The 21,804-nt window shown below is 41.7% G+C and overlaps 1 protein-coding gene across 1 annotated transcript; it reads right to left on the minus strand.

Moving 5' to 3' along the window:
• Positions 1 to 7,970: 7,970 nt before the first annotated feature.
• On the minus strand, positions 7,971 to 12,749 carry LOC110489008 (complement C3-like). The gene has a single exon (XM_021561545.2). It carries the CDS (start codon positions 12,701 to 12,703, stop codon positions 8,096 to 8,098), a length of 4,608 nt encoding a protein of 1,535 aa, XP_021417220.2. The 5' UTR covers positions 12,704 to 12,749; the 3' UTR covers positions 7,971 to 8,095.
• Between the last annotated feature and the right edge of the window lie 9,055 nt (positions 12,750 to 21,804).

Raw genomic sequence — 21,804 nt, forward strand, 5'->3', positions numbered from 1 at the left:
ATTCTATTTCTATGGCTACAGTAATAATGTGTTGCTGTAGGCTACTGTAGCACTGCCTCTTGGATGCCTTCCAATTACGGAATAATGATGATGGCCAGATACATGTAAAGTAGAAAGGAGATTCTCCATGGCACAAGCCTGTGTTATTATTGGCTAGCTAAATCAGGCCCTCGGTACAGGGGCTATAATTCAGTGTAGTACAGGCGGACTCCCTACACAGTTTTCTGGGGAGCACCTGTAGTGTCTTATTTTCCACTGGGTTATGCAAGGCAGCTCTGTAACACACTACTTTTATCTAGTTTATCAAGTTGTTTTTCATATCACCACCACCCACATTTAGCACTTAAATTGAAAAATACCCTGGATAGAAATGGTTTGAATGTTGAAACCATATGATCCAGTAGATTAAACATTTCTCAAATGGTTTGAAAAACCTTTCAGGATGTGAACTTTGAATTACCCTCTCTGTCCTTTAAACAAAATAAATAACATTTTCAAGACAATATGTTACTGTATAATTTTACCTTCCTCCCTGTGGCCTGCTCAGTTCATGTTTCTAGACCAGCACTAAATCTTACCATTCTTAATTTATCCTCCATTGAAAAATGATTATATCAATGACCTCTCAGATCATAGTAATTTACTGCCAAGGGGTCAACAAGATGCGTGTGTCTGCGTGCATGTATGTGCATCCATGTGTGACAGAGTGTTTGTGTGACATGTGAGAACAGCTGCTCTGGGACCCTGGAGAGTTTGAATGAGGAGTAGGGGAGTGGTGAAACAAAACTACCATCCACCACGACAGTGGCCTCTGAGTTTTCTCCTATTCGGTCTGATTTAAAGGAAAATTCTAATCACAGAGTGACACCCACTTCTGGTTACCCACACTGACCTGCTGCTCACCTTACTGGGTCAGGTTAGACTCCCGGCCGGGGTGGGCAACTCCAGTCCTCGAGGGCCTGATTGGTGTCACACTTTTTCTCCTTCCCTAGCAAACACAGCTAATGAAATTGCATTCTAAACTGAAGATCATGATTAGGTGATTATTGGAATCAGGTGTGTTAGCTGGGACTGGGGCAAAACTGTGACACCAATCAGGCCCTAGAGGACTGGAATTGCCCAGCCCTTGGAGGCTAAACTTAGCAAAGGGACAGGAAGTGGTCATGGTTATGATAGAAGTGGTGGTCAAGGCTTGCAGTATATTTGACAAGTTACTCTTCCAGTTGAGCAGCAAATGAAATGTACTTCCTCAGAGTTGAGCACTTGAATAGTGAGCAGGCATGCTGTTTCTCTCATACTCAACTCTGATGCCAAGTATTTCAATGAAACTGGAAGTACCTTCTATCTCCCTAACCACATTAGATTGAGCCCCTGGACCTTCCCCCCTGGGCACACACTGGTTGAATCAACATTATTTCAATGTAATTTGTCAACATATTGTAACATGGAATCAGTGTGGGAAATACATTGGATAAAAAAAGTCATCAAATAGTACTGTTTTCATCTCATTTCAACCGGTGTTGTAAACATTGAATGGGGATAAACTTCAACTTAAATACATTTACTTAACCTGACTAACAGGTTGTTCCATCAATCTAATTCCAACATAATCATCAGAACAATGTATACGTAGAAATTGTGTTGAAGATTCCACATAGAAATGTAAAAATTGTTTTCATTCTGTATTCATATACAAAACATTAAGAACACCTGCTCTTCCCATGACATAGACTGACGAGGTGAATCCAGGTGAAAGCTATGATCCCTTATATCACTTGTTAAATCATTATAGATGAAGGGGAGGAGACAGGTTAAAGAAGTATTTTTAAGCCTTGAGACAATTGAAACAGGGATTGTGTATGTGTGCCATTCAGAGGGTGAATGGGCAAGACCAAAGATTTAAGTGCCTTTTAAACGGGGTATGATAGTAGGTGCCAGGCGCACCAATTTGTGTCAAGAACTGCAACGCTGCTGGGTTTTTCACGCTCAACAGTTTCCTGTGTGGATATTGTTATCCACGTCGGCACCAATGATGTTAGGATGAAACAGTCAGAGGTCACCAACATAGCTTCAGCGTGTAAATCAGCTAGAAAGATGTGTCGGCATCGAGTAATTGTCTCTGGCCCCCTCCCAGTTAGGGGGAGTGATGAGCTCTACAGCAGAGTCTCACAACTCAATCGCTGGTTGAAAACTGTTTTCTGCCCCTCCCAAAAGATAGAATTTGTAGATAATTGTCCCTCTTTCCGGGACTCACCCACAAACAGGACCAAGCCTGACCTGCTGAGGAGTGACGGACTCCATCCTAGCTGGAGGGGTGCACTCATCTTATCTACCAACATAGACAGGGCTCTAACTCCTCTAGCTCCACAATGAAATAGGGTGCAGGCCAAGCAGCAGGCTGTTAGTCAGCCTGCCAGCTTAGTGAAGTCTGCCAAATAAAATACAATTTTATGCCACTAGCACAGTCAGTGTGGTCAGCTCAGCTATCCCCATTGAGACCGTGTCTGTGCCTCGACCTGGGTTGGGCAAAACTAAACATGGCAGTGTTCACCTTAGCAATCTCACTAGGATAAAGACCTCCTCCATTCCTGTCATTATTGAAAGAGATCGTGATACCTCACATCTCAAAATAGGGCTATTTAATGTTAGATCCCTTACTTCAAAGGCAATTATAGTCAATTAACTAATCACAGATCATAATCTTGATGTGACTGGCCTGACTGAAACATGGCTTAAGCCTGATGAATTTACTGTGTTAAATGAGGCCTCACCTCCTGGCTACACTAGTGACCATATCCCCCGTGCATCCTGCAAAGGCGGAGGTGTTGCTAACATTTACGAAAGCAAATTTACAAATTTACAACAACAAAAAATGACGTTTTCTTCTTTTGAGCTTCTAGTCATGAAATCTATGCAGCCTACTCTACACTGGCTTCCTCTCAAGGCAAGGGCTGATTTCAAGGTTTTACTGCTAACCTACAGAGCATTACATGGGCTTGCTCCTACCTATCTCTCTGATTTGGTCCTACCGTACATACCTACACGTACGCTACGGTCACAAGACGCAGGCCTCCTAATTGTCCCTAGAATTTCTAAGCTTTCTCCTATAGAGCTCCATTTTTATGGAATGGTCTGCCTACCCATGTGAGAGACGCAAACTCGGTCTCAACCTTTAAGTCTTTACTGAAGACTCATCTCTTCAGTGGGTCATATGATTGAGTGTAGTCTGGCCAAGGACTGTGAAGGTGAAAGGAAAGGCTCTGCCTGGCCGGTTCCCCTCTTTCCACTGGGATTCTCTGCCTCTAACCCTATTACAGGGGCTGAGTCACTGGCTTACTGGTGCTCTTCCATGCCGTCCCTAAGAGGGGTGTGTCACTTGAGTGGGTTGAGTCACTGATGTGATCTTCCTGTCTGGGTTGACGCCCCCCCTTGGGTTGTGCCGTGGCGGAGACCTTTGTGGGCTATCTTCTGTATCCAACCCTATCTTGTCACAACACAACTGAATCCTACAGACGAAGAACCATATATGTGACATTTAAAAAAAAAAAAGAGATAAAGCAAAACCATTCAAGGTGATGAGGATGCAATGTGAAGACTTCAGGCACCTCCCAGATTCTGTCCTCAAGCGACCAGCTGGACTACAGATCACCTCAGTGAGGTGGTTAAAAGTCACAGGTATTGCACAGAGAATAGTTTACTAACATCCCATCAACATGCAACATGTTGTTCTAACAATAAAATATCCTAATGCTTGACTGTGAAAGTTGTTATTGATGTCAGAAACGTAGAATGTTTCTGTTCTAATTTCAGTTGAGGATCCTTGGAATCTGTACGCCAAACAGAGCCAGTCTATTTGAGGGATGGAAGTCGTGGCTGATCTCCAAACCAAAAGGAGGAGCTACACCTCAACCTCCCTATTTTGCAAGCCACTACCCTAGAGCACATGAGAGTCCTCTGCCCATCAAAAAAAACAAGTACCAAGATCTGATGACCATGCTCAACGACTTGCCAGCTGCTGCACGCTCTTTTTATGAATCACTGCAGAGTGAATAATTTGTTGTTAAACCAAGCTACATAATTTTCCGTTTTTTTCTGTGAGTTTATGATCCCCTGTATAGTATGTTGAATCTGTATACATTTCAGAAGACATGTCACCCCTATTGTAGGAAATTAAATGTATCGTAGGTGTTTTCTATGTGAGTCAATTTGTGTATGATTTGAACCAGCACAATATATTGAATGAATTTAATTTTAAGATGTTGTTCCTAGTGTAGAAAATGTTATGTACAATGTGTTCTGTTGAGAATTATTTTGTGTGTGATCATTTGGACCTTTTTTAATCTGAATGAATTAAAAACAAATAAGTCATCACATACAGTATGTGAGTATTCATTTGATCTTGATTCCCTTTTTTTATTCATTACAATATACAGTGTCTCTCTGTCACCACATTTAGCATTAACTCTAAGCAGTTAATACTTATTTACTGCTGTCACCTCAGTACAGAAGGACATGTCTTGCCTTTAGCATGGGTTTAACGCAATTCACAACATAATTGCTGATCATAGTGTTAAACACAAAGAGAATGGTTTTCTGAACGTTTTGTAATATTGACCTTAGGGACCTGCATAATGGACATGCATATTGACACATCACATTGATCCATATTTGATATTTACAAGTTGTGCTTGTTTTGATTTAATTAATTTAATTGTATTCTATTTTTGTAGTTCTATGGTATGTTCACATTGAGGGCTTCATTTTAAATGAGACTAAGATTTCATGACTCAACTTTTAAGAATAGTCATCAGTGCTAAAGTTGATAGACCACCTTTAAATGAACCTCCATACAAATGAATTAACTACATACTGCATTTAAGTTATTTACATGAAGGGCATCTGTACTTGAAAGTACTTAAAACATCCTATCAGGTGTTAAAAAAGGACATCTTACAAGAGTCATGCAAAATGTCACATATACTGTTCTTCCACAAACTGAAATCATCACTGGAGATATACTGTTCTTCCACATTCTAAAAATTAAATGGCAATAAAAAAAATATTATTTGAAATAACAAAAAAATATAAATTGTTGTTGGAAGATATGGGTATGGTGAATTATTTGTCAACCATAAAACACCTAATGTGGTACACATTATTAATAATGTAAAAATAACTGATTATCTTAAAATGGAAAAATTGTCACATATATGGTTCTTCGTCTGTAGGATTCAACTGATTGGCTCAAACTCATTAAGAAGGAAAGAAATTCCACAAATGAACTTTTAACAAGGCAGGCAACCTAGTGGTTAAAGCACTGAACTTGTTACCGAAAGATGACAAGGTAAAATTTGTCATTCTGCCCCTGAACAAGGAAGTTAACCCACTGTTCCTAGAATTTGTTCTTAACTGACATGCTTAGTTAAATAAAGATAAAATAAAATAAAAATACCTGTTAATTGAAATGCGTTCTAGGTGAAGCTGGTTGAGACAATGCCAAGAGTGTGCAAAGTTGTCATCGAGGCAAAGGGTGGCTAATATGGAATGTCAAACACTTTTGTTGAACACTTTTTTGCTTACTACATGATTCCATATGTGTTATTTAATAGTTTTGATGTTTCATTATTATTATAAAATGTAGATAATAGTAAAAATGAAGAAAAACACTTGAAATAGTAGTTGGGTCCAAACTTTTGACTGGTACTGTATGTTATTTTACTCAAGCTATGACGTTGAAACAATGACATTGATTCAAACATACCATTTTCCTATTTAAAACAATTAGTTTAGTTTTGATTAGAATTATTTGTTCTCTTTTTAGGCTTCATCAATAATGAATTTTATCTTGCCTATTGACAATATTTGGCATGTCCATGCTCAGCCATAATGCAGTTTACAGTAGGCCTAGCCCCTATATCAGTGTGAATGAGATTGAGTCCATGCAATTACTTAGAACAATGTGCAAACTGGTTCTAGTTAGCCTATTTAACATGACTAACATGACTAACATTAGAATTGGAGTTGATTCCATGGCAATACATAAAAAACTGTAAATACACAACCTCAAGCAACCACATATTTCGCCATGGAGCATGTTCTGATTGGCCAGTGAGGGGCCAAGCCTCGACACACCCACAACTTTTTAATTAATCAAAACCCAGCCCAACTCCAGCAAGTGAGCCAATAATTATGATAGGGAAAATAGCAAAAATATTTTTGACACAACCCTGAACCTGTAGCAATATTACCTGTGCTTAGATTTACCATTGTGTTTGGTTTGTTAAAAAAATTATCTCGGCATTGTGACCAGATTTCCTGGTCCTTCCATGGGCAGGTAGCGTAGTGGTTAAAGCGTTGGAATTGTAACGGAAAGTTTATAAGATCAAATCCCTGAGCTGACAAGGTAAAAAAAAAAACTGTTGTTCTGCCCCTGAACAAGGCAGACTGTTCCTAGGCCGTCATTGAAAATAAGAATTTGTTCTTAACTGACTTGCCCAGTTAAATAAATTAAAGATATTGTTTCAAAATAATGTCATGCTTAGTCAATCATTTTACTTTTGCTAAAGTATATTGATGAGTTAAATTGTTTGACCAACCAGATCTGCACACTTGTAAGATGTCCAGATACAATGCAGTGTAGGCCGTCATTGTAAATAAGAATTTGTTCTTAATAACTAACTTGCCTAGTTGAATAAAGGTTAAAAACAATTATACAAAATATTCAATGCATGCCTGACTACCTCCGGATGTGTTCAGAAAGATCTGAATACAATTAGTTCACAATATGTATTTTGATTGTCTACACCTGTCAAAAAATGTGGACGCAATCAGAATGTTGACAAGATCACGACAAAGGACGCATGTTAGCACAAGACTTTGTCATCTGGGTTCAGGAAGAGAGTGAGGATGTTGGGCTATGGATAATGTGGGGTGATTATTGATATTTTTGTCTTTAATCTTCACTGATTGAGACTGAAATGTCCTTCAAACACTCAGAGCCACTCCAGCTGTGTCATCCCCAAGGCTTAGACGAAAGGTTCAGCATCAGTGTGTGTGTGTGCGTGCACACGTGTGTGTGTGTGATCCCACTACAACTGTTGTTTGCTAAAATACATACTGCATATCTCCCATGATGACATGTCTGTAAAACAAAAGCTCAATGACGGAGACACACTTCCTCCTGGTAAGGGTCAGTGTCCTTTGTTTCACCCCTAATGTCAAAACCTTGCTCATAATAAATTAACCCCTGATTATAAATGATCTTGTTTCTTTCTATAAACAAGTTTCCACATCGGTAAAAGTAGTGATGAAAGTGTCTATTACCCTGACTGATTTGTATACAGTACATCTTATTTGCTTAGTGCCACATGGGGCAGGAGAAAATGTTTGCAAATCCTGATCGCATTTGGTAAAAACAATGATGAAGTGCTGAAAGATATATAGTACTCTGACTGACTTGCCATATGGACAGGAATGAGATATTTGGACATTTTGGTGCTCAAATAGTGAACAGAAATAGTTACCATCCCACTCAACCTTAAACTTAAATGTCTCTTTTTGGTGTTTAAAATAAACAATTAGATCCCCACAATGACTGGTGATACGCACACAAAGGAAAGAGACAATACGTTTTTTTCATGCTTTATTTCATGCTATTACAGCAGGCAGGGTCATTTTAGTGCAAAAATAAAGCCATGGAAATGTGACTATGTCATTGTAATCAATGACGATATACACTTAAATGTATAAGTGTGCCATTTGCAGTCGTTATCATCATATTTTAACTTTAAAGATATATATTTTTTGTTATACACGGTGTACATCATTTACTGGTCAATTTCTAACAGAATATATTCCAAGTGGGCGAACTCATCTCTATTCACTCTATAGGTTACAATGAGTTATGACAGGGCATGCAACCTGGATTGCAATGTTACAAAAATGTACATTTAACAAAGCAAGAAGAGAAACTAAACTGGGCAGCCGAAGGTTGTGATCTGGTTGATGAACTCATCAATGCCCAGACAGACTTCTCTGTAGTTTCTGGATGTGCACTCTTGTTGTGAGGGCCAGTACTCTTTCCATGTCTGTTCTCCTAGGACACCACCGTAGTGCTGCGGTTGACATCTGGCTCATCTTTCTTCTGCATACTGCAGCTTTCTTCCGCACACGTGCACACATCTCCAAGAGACAGTCTGCTCAGAGTACCGCCTTCCCTCTGTGGGTGGTAGAACTTCACACAGTTCTTCTGGTTGTAGTATTCATATACAGAGACGGCAGCTGGCTGAAGAACTCCCACTTCCTGTACTCTGTGGATCTTAAAGGATATTTTCTCTTCTAACTTATGAGACACCTTGTTCAGATATAGGATGAGAGATCCTCTTTCAGACAGAACTTTGGACATCTCAAACTTCTCTATGTAGCGCTCCCTCCCCTTGGACAACTGATTCAGATCGTCTGTGTCCACAATGAAGCCGGTCAGCAAGCTGATGTCCAGAATAGACATGGTCGCATCTCTCTCTGAGTTACGGTACAACACCTCAATATTGAGCATAAATGACTCCTTGGCGTCCTCGTGACTTGTTTTGTCCATCTTAGTGAGGGTGACAGAGAGGTCAAAGCTTTCACAGTCACTGTCCTTTTCCTCTGGCAGGGCATAGTACAGTGTCACCACCGACAAGGTCGCCTCACCATTTCCTGAGGCTTTTACAGTCAAGTCCTTGTCTATGGAGTTGACCTTGTCTGTACGAGTGTGGAACTGGTTCTTGTTGTTGATGGACCACTTGGTGACTGATGCCCTGCCGGCCACCTCTAGGTTGATGTTCAAGTGAAAGTCTTTCAGGTCCTTCACGTGGCTCCAATACTCAGCCACAGCCTGGAACACCATGATGGTGGACTGTGTGGATCCGTATCCCCCTCCCACCTTCTTCTGCTTGTTGAGCCACCTGACTATGGGGCCGGCCTCTTCGAAGGCCTTCACCTTGACCAGGGCAAGCAGGGCGTACGACGTGGCCTCCAGCGTGTACTGGTGAACACCAGGGACTGGCCAGTGGTCCAGCTGTGGAGAGGCGAACTTCAATAGGGTCTCCTTGTTTAGTTTCCCTGCATTGGCCAGAGCATAGGAGGTCATAGCTACAGCATATGGGTTCGTCAGGTGGGGCAGACGCTTCTCGAGGTACGCTACTGCTTTAGCCATACTGTCTTGTAGGCTGTTGACATACTGCTCACACAGTGAGTGTGCTTCCTGCATGGCGATGAGAACAAAAGCTGTCATGGAGGCGTCATTGTCCGATCCCATCATGTTACTCATTATCTCTGCGTGAACGACAGGAGCAAACTCATTGAAGATGCCATCTGGCTGTTGTGTGCTCAGGATCAGCCACTTGACAGCAGTACAGAGCACATTTTCCTGAACACTGATTAATGTACTGGACATGGCAAACACCTTCACCACGTATGCTGTCAGCCAGGTGCTGCTCTGTCTGCTGACCCAGGCAGCGTAGGAGCCATCTTCTTTACGGTAGGCCAGCTCACGTTGGTAACCAATGTTGATATACTTGATGGCTGTGTTCCGTCTGTCCAGGCCAATATCCTCCCACTTTTTGGTGTTGTCTAGGTAGTGTGTAGCAATGACAGGCAGGGTCATGTAGATCATGTTCTGTTCCCCAGATCCGACTGGCTGAACTATCAGACTGCCCAGAGAGTCTCCACTGATGGCCTGCTCCACCAGCACACTGGTCTGCTCTCCACCAGTCAGACTGATCAGTGTGTAAGCATCAGAGTTTGGCACCTGGTTCCGGGGAACTTCACTGGGTATGTGTGACGTCTGCTCACCACCATGTTTAGCCGGGTTCAGGAGTACGTTGGTTTCCTTCTTGACCAGTACTCCCTCAGCCACAACACGCAGATCCCTCTTCACCTCGTCATTGCTGTCAGAGTTTTTCACAGATGCCTTGACCTCAATGGAGTACATGCCCAGTTTCATAGGGATGATGACATAGGGGACAACCCGGGTGGACATGGCGTCCATGTTCACTTCCTGCCTGTACTTACCCTTCTTGCTTGCCGAGCTGCACACCTCGTCATTCTCCATCAGCTCCACACACACAGTGATGGGGTCTTCGCTGTTGTTGTGGAGGATTGCTTTGACCTCCAGCTGTTCATTGCGGACGGCTGAGTAGGGTAGCTTGAGGTCGATGAAGAACTTCTTTAGAACTATCATCTCAAACGAATCTGCCACACAGATACCATGAGTTTTAGACAGGCTAATGGCTGTTATTTGCCAGGTGGTGATGGAATCCTTTCGGAAGATGTTCCTTATTACAGATGTGGACTCGCAGTTCTTGTCTTGGGCAGGGCATTCAGGAAGATTGATCTCCTCCCACATCCAGCTCTGAGGGATCTGACAACGAGACACAATGTCTTCAGACCGCATGTACGCATCATCATCATCCTCCTCACTGCGTGAGAGCAGCAGTGCATCCTGTTTGGATTCTATCTTCTTGGAGGCCATCTCAGTGCAACAGACAAGGAAGGCTTGGACGCAGACGTCTTTATCTGTGATGTACTGGGCCCGTCTGTCACAGGTATATCCCATGGTGTTGTCCCTCATCCCGTCCACACAACACTCCTTGGCCAGACCATTGTACTTACTGGCCATACTAGTGATGATGTCACTGATGGTCACTGCTCGTCTCCGCCTAGAACTAACAGGACAGCTGGGGTCTGTTCTGATCCCAGTCCCTTTAGCAGTGTTGGTCTCAAATACCAGACCAGCATCGTAGAACACCCCCATATTGTCTGCTCCCCCTCCAGCTGTACAGCCTGTATCATGCTTCTCTATGGTGTCCCAGATCTTGGTCTGTGTGAGACGGTGTTTGCTGTTGAGAACGTAGACTCCCTTGTCTACAGCCACCAGTCCTACTTTAGCTCCCGGGTCTCCAGTGATGGTTAGACTGAAAGCCTTATGAGGCTCATAGGATGCCTTGGGCCTGGTCGATGTGACTTTCAGTGAGCCGATGCAGGAGACCTTGATGTCAACCCAGACAGAGTCTGCCACCAGGTCAGCTGCTCCCACATGGTAGTACGCTACGATGCGGAACGACGGAAGCAGCTCCTTGGAGACAGGCACTGACAGTGTCACCAGCGCGTTGCCCTGTCTTTTAAATCGGCCCACTTTCACCAGCTGACCTCTGCTCAGGAACATGTATGTAATGTCATGGATTTGTATGGGGGTGGATCCCAGGTTCAGATTGATCTTAATGGGGTCTCCAATCTTCAACTCATTAGAACAAACCCCAACATGGAGAAAGTTCCCAGTGGAAGTTCTGTAGGGGAGAGCCTTCATGGTGGCCTCCGCCTGTCTGTTGTGTTGGATCGCCGGGTCCTTGGTCTTCACAGTGATTGCCAGCTCTCTGGCTGATGCCACAGGGTTAAGTGATATTTTTGCAAAACCGTTGGCCCTGGTCACCCCTTTAGCATTATCTGGAGTCACCTCAATCGCCACTCCACTTGCTGGAGAGTTGTCAGGATTCGTAATGTAAACAGAGACGTCAAAGGGCATGCCAGGTTTGAAGTATTTGGGCGTCCTCTTGAAGAGGATGGTGTATGACGAAGTGACAATATGGATCCCTCTCTTCTCTGCCTCTACCATTTCACCCCCACCCTCTGTTAACACGCTGACTGATACAAAGATGGACTGTTTGACCAGATCATGGATGTTGGGGAAAGTCTGTGTGATGTGTTCCTTCTTCAGACAAGCCACTCCTTTACCTTCTTTGATCCCTACTCTCTGCAGAGAGGCAGGGAAGATATTTTTCTCGCTCTCTGTTGTGATGAAACCAAACACCACATAGCCTGTCCCTGTCACTTCCTTACCGTGTAGATACCTGGCAGTGATGTCAACAGTCAGGTCATTGTCATCGACGTAGAAGAAGGCTTTAGCTGGGGTCAGACTAACCTCGAAGCTGGGCAGAACATAATCCTTGACCTCAAAGTCAGATGAGAAGGTATTTTGAGGAGTGCTCTGGAACCTTGTGACTACATGCCATGTCCCGAAACTGACGATGTCAGGGAGTTTGAACCGTCCAGATTTGACTCCCTTGTCTGGGTTGACGATATCCCTGAAGATGGTGATGTTCTCAGGAGTCATGATCTCCACAGAGACTGCGATCTCTTTGTTCTTGGCGACCTCCTGGTCCTCAAATATCTCCCTGGTCAGAGGCTCCAGGCCAGGAGTCATAGAGAACACTCTATAGTAGACGGTGCTTGCCGGAGTGTAAATGGACTTGTCAGTCTGGACGAAGATGTATCCAGACTGGAAGGAGACCAGAACAACCTTCTCCAGGAGGCGGTCAGGGAACTGGGCCTGCAGGACCACATACTGCTTCTGCTTGGGGTCATCCACAAAGTGGTCCCCCTCTGGAATGACCAGTTGTGTCATAGCCTGGAAGTTGTTTGCTTGATCCAGAACCACTGATTTAGAGGCTAGCTCTTTGCTCTGCGTAGGGTGGTTCTTCACCATGATCTTAACATTCAGGGGACCTCCTGCATGGTCCTGAGACTCCACAAAGATGTTCTCATTACTGCCCACACGCAGCAGGTTAGGAGCTGACAACACTAGTAGTGCAGCTCCATCAGATAAGGTAGGTAAGGAGAGGGCTACAGCCAGAGCGGCCAGATACAGCAAGTTGCCGACCCACATCTCCCCTGCTGATTCTGGGTCTGTAATGGTGCCTTCCCTCTCCAACCCTGGCTTTTGTCCTTCTAGAGTTAGTTCATTCTGTGGGAGTAGTTTCAGGGGTGAATCCCCCGTGGGGTGCGTTACTTCCCAGCAGTAGAGTTGGGAAACCAGCCGGCTTGATAAGAGTAGTTGGAAAGTCCACTGTTAAGCAAAACAAACAGCTCAAAATCTGTCAGAGAGAAATACAGGCTGGAAATGTACTGGACCTGTGGAACTACTGTGATTTATATTTAACCACTGAAACAAACAACTTAATAATACAAAACGGCAAAAAAAGTTTGATTATTAATCAGCAAATGAACATGGATTTGCTATTATCAAAGCCGAAGCTAACTAACTCCATTAGTTCAGATCTGGTATCAAGACAAGTGAACTGGTCATGCATGATACAGTCACTGTCAAAACAACAGAAACACCCTAAATGCCAAGGAGAGCTCGGTGCATACACACACACACACACACACACATACACACACACACACACACACACACACACACACACACACACACACACACACACACACACACACACACCCTCAGTCAGTACTATAATGATGTATTTCTCAAATAATCTTGTTACCATGGCTTTGCTATGAAAGTGCTTGCAATTAACTAACGTTGAACAATTAGCTGAAACAATCCGAAACAATGTACCTATTTACTGAACACCAACTGCCATGTTTACGTCATTATCTGCACAGTCAAGTGGTTGCAGATTTTTGTAAGGCCTACAGATGCATAGCACAAGACCTATAGAGAAACATCCACCTGGAATACTTATATGGCAAAGTCTGATGAGTGGGGGTTACTCACCAAGGCTACTATAATTAACTACTGTGCCTTCAGAAAGTATTCATACCCCTTGACTTATTCCACGTTTTGTTGCATTACAAACTGAATTCAAAATGGATTAAAAAAGAAATAAATCTCACCCATCTGAACACAATACCCCATAATGACAAGGTGAAAACATTTTTGCAAATACATGGTGTGTTAGTAGCCTGAAACCCATTGTGGAGTTGAGTTTATTTTATTTTTACAGGGTCATTGCACATTAATCAACGTTTCAGTAAAAGTGCTGGATTCAGCCAGCCAGCTCATTTTCAACCACAGTCCCTGGGCAGGTTATTATTTCACGAAGTATACCCATTTAAATGTCAGTCTATATTAGTTGGACTCCATGTTTGCCAATGTTACAGCCTTTAGAAGGCACGTTTCAAATCAAGACCCAAAAACGTGAATGGCCTATGTTGAGCCTATGTTAGCCCCAGTTCTATCTTGAGGTGGTATCTCGTTAACCTCTAAAAGTCCAAGCCGTTGGGGGGTGGGGGGGACTTTACTACTATAGCCCATAGAATCTAATTGAATAACACATTCCTAAATGGAGGCACCGGATAGGCCGGTGTACTTTGCTCCCTCCCGTCTGTCCTGAGCTAGCGCCCGGGTAACATTAGTTATCTTGTAATTGTGATTCACACCCTTCAGTTTCAGTTAAACCCTCCCATCTATCTCTGAACACCATGCATTTTTTTGTCCTATATGCCATATATTTTTCAACTGTGCTGTGATGTTTCACAATAGATACGGTATATTCTGCTGATTTTGCATTATTAATAGGAAAAAATGTTGGTCGCATTTCTATGTTGAAGATTAAAACATAATTTGGTGCATTTTCCCCCACATTCCATCCAGTTTGCTTTATTTTTTATAATATTTTACATTTGATCTTTCTTGAGTAAGTACCTCCATTTATTTTTGTTTTTCCTCTAACGTATTCTGTGTCTCTGTGGTACAGTTTTTATTGCTATCTATCTGTACTGTTAGTCCCTCTATTTCCTTTGTAATTTTGAATTATTTTGACCTAAATTGCTTTTGTTTAAAAGATGAGTAGTGAATTTCATGGCCTCTAAAGGCACATTAAAAAATGGCCCATACCAACCCAATTGTAAAGCAGTCTCTTAAAATTTGGAATCAGTTCCGTTTAGCCTTTAACCTCCGAGGCTTTTCTCTATCAGGCCCAATCAATCAGAACATTTTATTTCCTCCATCTTTGAATGATGGGGCTTTTGGCATTTGGCACTCACTAGGCCTTTCCTCGCTAGCCCAATTATTCTTTGATGGTACATTTGCCTCTTTTTCTCAGCTGCAGGAAAAGTTCAATCTCCCCCAATCCCACTTTTTCCGCTATCTCCAGACTAGAAACTTTGTCAGGGCTAATACACCTGGATTTCCCAATAGGCCTGCGAATACAGCTATAGAGAGCATCTTGGAGCTGAACAAGCTTCCTAGGGGCGCAATTTCAGATGTATATGCAATCATTCATGACTTACAGAACCCTTCTTTGGTGCCTTTAAAGACTCGATGGGAAAAGGATTTGGGGGAGGAACTTGGGGAAGACGCCTGGGAATCTGTGCTGCACAGGGTGCACTCGTCCTCTTTTAGCACTAGACACAGCCTCATTCAATTCAAGGTGGTTCACCGTATCCACTGGTCGGGGGCCAAACTTGGAAGAATATTCTCTGATTTTGATCCTACCTGTGTCAGATGTAAGGTGGAACCAGCCACACTGTTGCATATGTTTTGGGGCTGGCATAAACTGTCAGGTTTCTGGGAATTAATATTTAAATGTTTCTCTGATATATATGACACTGTTATAGATCCGTCTCCCCTTACAGCCCTTTTTGGAGTACTGCCCATGGGTACCCCCCTATCAAGAATCCAGTCGGACACTGTTGCTTATACAACTCTTTTAGCTAGACGGCTAATACTACAGAACTGGAAGATGGCAGCTCCCCCATCTTATAAATATTGGGTGAGGGATGTGTTGTGCTCTCTGAAACTAGAAAAAATTCAATTCAATTCACGTGGGAACCCCAAACTGTTTGATGAGGCTTGGTCTCCATTCCGGTCTTACTTTAAACAGTCCATCCTCTGATGGCATTCCAATTAATACTAAAATAAGTCTGTGACTTAAGGGTTGGGGGAGTCTCTCTCTGTGTTTTTGCTGGGGGGGGATTCATGTGATCCATGTGCTTATTGATTGTGGTCCGCAGATGCCTTGTTCATCTTGCCCAGGCAGAGACTGAAGTGTGAGCTTGTTTTTCCCAGTTATTTTTACATTTTGTTCACGCCTACATGAATAATCATTTTATTTGTTTTATTTTAAAGCATTGTCAACTTTTTTTTTGTCCAGTGGATGGTCGGTCTGTGGCCATGACTCTCTGTTGAGTGGTTGCATTTCTCCACCCTTATCCCTTGACTGTTTACAGGAACAATGGTGAGATGTTTGCCCTGTCCCTGTACTATAGATTGCCCTTTAACCTCTGTAGCCTTCTGCCCGGTGTGTTTAACTTGTCTAAAGTATGGTATCTTTAAAGCTATTTTTTTATTTGTATTTTTATTTGTATTTTTTTTTTTTTTTCTAGTTGAGTATATTATTTATATTGCTTTGTCTTGTCTGTATGTGTGTATGTTCAAAACTTAATAAACAGAGTTAAAAAAAAAAAAAAAAAATGGCCCATACAATAAGTGGATCTGCTATACCTACAGTTCGTTATGTCGGAAAACGTCAGTTATAAAATATTCTGTCCTGTTTAAAATCAAGTTGCCATCCAATTTATTTTTTACAACATCCTTGCCCACGTGGACATTCTGTAAAAGTAATGTATATGCCAATTATTTGATGGTCCGACGACCGCATTCTGTCCACTATCAACACTTTTTAAACTTTTGGTGCCATCGAGACTGACATAAGAAAGTTATCAATAAGACTAGCTATATTGAGCCTCCCCATGTATATCTCAGCAGGTCAGGATATTTAATCCTCCATATATCAACTAGTTCCAATATATCTATGATATTCGTGATTTTCTTAAATGGGTGATAGTTTGTAGTGTGATTTTCTTTAAGGACAATTGAAGTATTTAAAACCGTATTATAATCTCCCTCCATAATAATATAATATTGTATTGGTTGTAACCTTGATAAATGATTATATATACTTATATATTTTTTAAATGTTACCCCTTTTTCGTGGTATCCAATTGTTTTAGTAGCTACTATCTTATCTCATCCCTACAACTCCTGTACGGACTCGGGAGAGACGAAGGTTGAAAGGCATGCGTCCTCCGATACACAACCCAACCAAGCCGCACTGCGGCTTAACACAGAAGCCAGCTGCACCAATGTGTCAGAGGAAACACCGTGCACCTGGCGACCTTGGTTAGCGCACACTGCGCCTGGCCCGCCACAGGAGTCACCGGTGCGATGAGACAATGCCACCACAGACTCTGGTTTCGCGCCCAGGCTCTGTCATAACCGGCCGCGACCGGGAGGTCCATGGGGCGATGCACAATTGGCCTAGCGTCGTCCGGGTTAGGGAGGGCTTGGCCGGTAGGGATATCCTTGTCTCATCACGCACCAGCGACTCCTGTGGCAGGCCGGGCGCAGTGCGCGCTAAACAAAGGTTGCCAGGTGCACGGTGTTTCCTCCGACACATTGGTGTGGCTGGCTTCCGGGTTGGATGCGCGCTGTGTTAAGAAGCAGTGCGGATTGGTTGGGTTGTGTATCGGAGGACGCATGACTTTCAACCTTCGCCGCTCCCGAGCCCGTACAGGAGTTGTAGCGATGAGACAAGATAGTAGCTACTAACAATTGGATACCACGAAATTGGGGAGAAAAAAAATAAAAACAAAAATATTTTTAAAATGTAGGCAGTTCATACGAAGGATTGTTACCTATAACCAGGATTGGCATTAGAAAACGTACATTTCTTACTATTATTTTGGAAAAACAATTATTGTGAACCATCCTGTATTGTCCCTAACATAATTACCCCATAGCAACAGATGTGGAATACACACACACACACACACACACACACACACACACACACACACACACACACACACACACACATACACACACACACACGTGGTAAAATACTTTTGTAAGGCCTACAGATGCATAGTACAAGACCTATCGAGAAACATCCACCTGGAAATCTTGCATCCCTGGGTAGATCCTATCTTTGGGTCAGCATGTGTTTGATAACGGGCCAAACTGAGATACCTATTCCTGTCAGTGACGAGAAGAACCTAACCACACACACTGTGTCAACGTCACCTTTTCACCCCTGGCACTAGCAGGGTTCTGTTTAATGTAATAATGAAACAATCCTGGACAGGGACCGTTGGATAGTGATGGGGACAGGGATGGGGTGGGTGGGTGGGTGGATTATATGGCAAAGTCTGATGCGTGGGTCTATGTTAGCCCCAGTTCTATCTTGAGGTGATCTCTCGTTAACCTCTAAATGTCCAAGACGTTGGGGGGGCCTTTACTACTATAGCTCATAGAAACTAATTGATAATTCATTCATAAATGGCAAAAAAAGACAGTAAAAAAATGAATCATAAGGAATAAGGTTTTGAAGTGTCTGTCTCTATGGAAAGATGAGACTTTCACGAACAAGACGTTGCCTCTATTTTGCTCTGCGACAAGTATCACGGACCTCGTCTGAAGTTGATCGGTACCAGTTAAGAAATAGAATGGAAATACAAAGGTGCCTAATCCAGAAAATGGGGTTAAATATGTGTAAAGAAATAAATAAAAAATTATTTCCTAAGCTTTCTTATATAGCTCTTACATTTCTGGACCCCTTTAGATTGAATTTGGCCATTACTACTATAGCCAATTTCTTAAAATTCTAGGGGATACCTATTTAACCCCTTTTATTGGGCAGGCACAAAACGTATTTTTTTAAACTGGAACTGCAAGACCATTGTGTTCATGAGAGTCTCATCTTTCCATAGAGTGATCATATTAGTTTGTAGGCCAAACTGTTTGGATGCTACAGACATTTTTGTGAGAAGACCGATATTTGGGATGTCTCAGGGTCTGACATACACCACTGTAGCTCGGCCACCTTTTACCACAGATGGGTAAGGCAGCCACACGCGTATGTGTTGGATTGAAACGCATTCAATGCAAACATATCTAGTTTAAACTGACAGATTTTGATTTAATTTCTTTATTATGCTACTTAGATTGACGCTGGGGTTCATTAATATACACATTTTTTGTAGGGAATGCATTATGTAACTTAATATGTAAACAAATCCACATAGAAATATGAGTCATAGATCTGTCATTCTCATTGAAAGCAATTCTTATAAGCGGTAGATCTGTTCTATGTGCACTATTTTTATGCTTCCTTGCTTAAATTTTGTTTTGAACTTTCGGTTTTGAACACCAGCTTCAAACAGCTGAAAATACAATATTTCTGGATATGGAAAATATATTTAGATGGTGCAATGATTTTCTGCACTATACTTACTTGTTTTGTCACAAACTCAAATTAGGCAAACTATTACAATTTCAGCAAACAGGAAATGGAGGAGAGATTTCTGCATAGTGCATCTTTAAACCTTCAATATGTGCTAAGATCAATAACACTGATGTTCTCAATTAGTTCCAAAATGTCCTGCTCCTTTAACCGTCTTGAGTCAATTTCTGTGGCCCTGTGGAAAACTATTTGGCATACCAAAACAATCCCAATCGAAATCCGTCTTTTAAAGCTAGAGACATCTGTGGTGGAAGGTGGCCGAGCTACAGTGCAGCGGTATTTGTCAGTCCACGAGACATCCCAAAAAAAACAAGCCTCACAAGACTCGCCTGAGGGCAGCCCGGTAGCAGTTTAAACAAATCTGGATTGACTGACCTTCATGTCTTAAAGCAATTACGGACTGGACTGTTGTTTCTCTTTGATTATTTGAACTGTTCTTGCCATAATATCTTCTGTATACCAACCCTACCTTGTCACAACACAACTGATTTGGCTAAAACTCATTAAGAAGTAAAGAAAGTCCACAAATGAACTTTTAACAATGCATACCTGTTAATTGAAATGCATTCTAGGTGAAGCTGGTTGAGAGAATGCCAAGAGTGTGCAAAGTTGTCATCGAGGCAAAGGGTGGCTAATATGGAACCTCGAAACTAAAATATATTTAGATTTGTTTAACACTTTTTTGCTTACTACATGATTCCATGTGTGTTTTGATGTTTCACTATAATTCTACAATTTAGAAAATAGTAAAAATAAAGACAAAACCCTTGAATTAGTAGGTGTGTCCAAACTTTTGACTGGTACTGTATGTTATTTTACTCAAGCTATGACGTTGAAACAATGACATTGATTCAAATATACCATTTTCCTATTTAAAACAATTAGTTTAGTTTTGATTAGAATTTGATTAAAATTATTTGTTCTCTTTTTAGGCATCAGTAATGAATTTTATCTTGCCTATTGACAATATTTGGCATGTCCATGCTCAGCCATAATGCAGTTTACAGTAGGCCTAGCCCCTATATCAGTGTGAATGAGATTGAGCCCATGCAATTACTTAGAACAATGTGCAAACTGGTTCTAGTTAGCCTATTTAACAAAGATAGGAGAGGTCTATAGTTTATTATTTTGTTTATGTAAGCAATTTAACAAACTATAACGGACTAACATTGGAATTGGAGTTGATTCCATGGCAATACATTAAAAAACTGTAAATACACAACCTCAAGCAACCACATATTTCGCCATGGAGCATGTTCTGATTGGCCAGTGAGGGGCCAAGCCTCGACACACCCACAACTTGTTAATTCATCAAAACCTAGCCCTTTCGTGCCAACTCCATTAAGTGAGCCAATAATTGTGATAGGGAAAATAGCTAAAATATTTTTGACACAACCCTGAACCTGTAGCAATATTACCTGCGCCTAGATTTACCATTGTGTTTGGTTTATTAAAATAATAAAGACTATTACAATGTTGTATCTGTCCATTCTCTCGGCATTGTGACCAGATTTCCTGGTCCTTCCATGGGCAGGTAGCCTAGTGGTTAGAGTGTTGGAGTTGTAACCAAAAGGTTGCAAAATCACATTCCTGACAAGGTAAAAAAAAATCTGTTATTCTGCCCCTGAACAAGGCAGACTGTTCCTAGGCCATCACTGAAAATAAGAATTTGTTCTTAACTGACTTGCCTAGTTAAATAAATAATTTTTAGGAGTTATTGTTTCAAAATAATGTCATGCTTAGTCAATCATTTTAACTTTTGCTACAGTATATTGATGAGTTAAATTGTTTGACCAACCAGATCTGCACACTTGTAAAATGTCCAGATACAATGCAGTGTAGGCCGTCATTGTAAATAAGAATATGTTCTTAATAACTGACTTGCCTAGTTGAATAAAGGTTTAAAAAAAGATACAAAAAATTCAATGCATGCCTGACTACCTCCGGATGTGGTCAGAAAGATCTGAATACAATTAGTTCACAATATGTATTTTGATTGTCTACACCTGTCAAAAAATGTGGACACAATCAGAATGTTGACAAGATCACGACAAAGGACGCATGTTAGCACCAGACTTTGTCATCTGGGTTCAGGAAGAGAGTGAGGATGTTGGGCTATGGATAATGTGGAGTGATTATTGATATTTTTGCCTTTCATATTCACTGATTGAGACTGAAATGTCCTTCAAACACTCAGAGACCTCTAGCTGTGTCTTCCCCAAGGCTTACATGAATAGCTGTGTCTTCCCCAAGGCTTACATGAAAGGTTCTGCGTCAGTGTGTGTGTGTGTGTGTGCACTCGTGTGTGTGTGTGTCTGTGTGTGTGTGATCCCACTACAACTGTTGTTTGCTAAAATACATACTGCATATCTCCCATGATGACATGTCTGTAAAACAAAAGCTCAATGACGGAGACACACTTCCTCCTGGTAAGGGTCAGTGTCCCTTGTTTCACCCCTAATGTCAAAACCTTGCTCATAATATATTAACCCCTGATTATAAATGATCTTGTTTCTATAAACAAGTTTCCACGTCGGTAAAAGCAGTGCTGAAAGATATATAGTACTCTGACTGACTTGCCATATGGACCAGAATGAGACATTTGGACATTTTGGTGCTCAAATAGTGAACAAAAACAGTTACCATCCCACTCAACTAAAATGTCTTTGTTTGGTGTTTAAAACCAATAAACAATTAAATCCCCATAATGACTGGTGAA

This window comes from Oncorhynchus mykiss, chromosome 2, assembly GCF_013265735.2.
Source record: "Oncorhynchus mykiss isolate Arlee chromosome 2, USDA_OmykA_1.1, whole genome shotgun sequence".
Taxonomy (NCBI): Eukaryota; Metazoa; Chordata; class Actinopteri; order Salmoniformes; family Salmonidae; genus Oncorhynchus; species Oncorhynchus mykiss.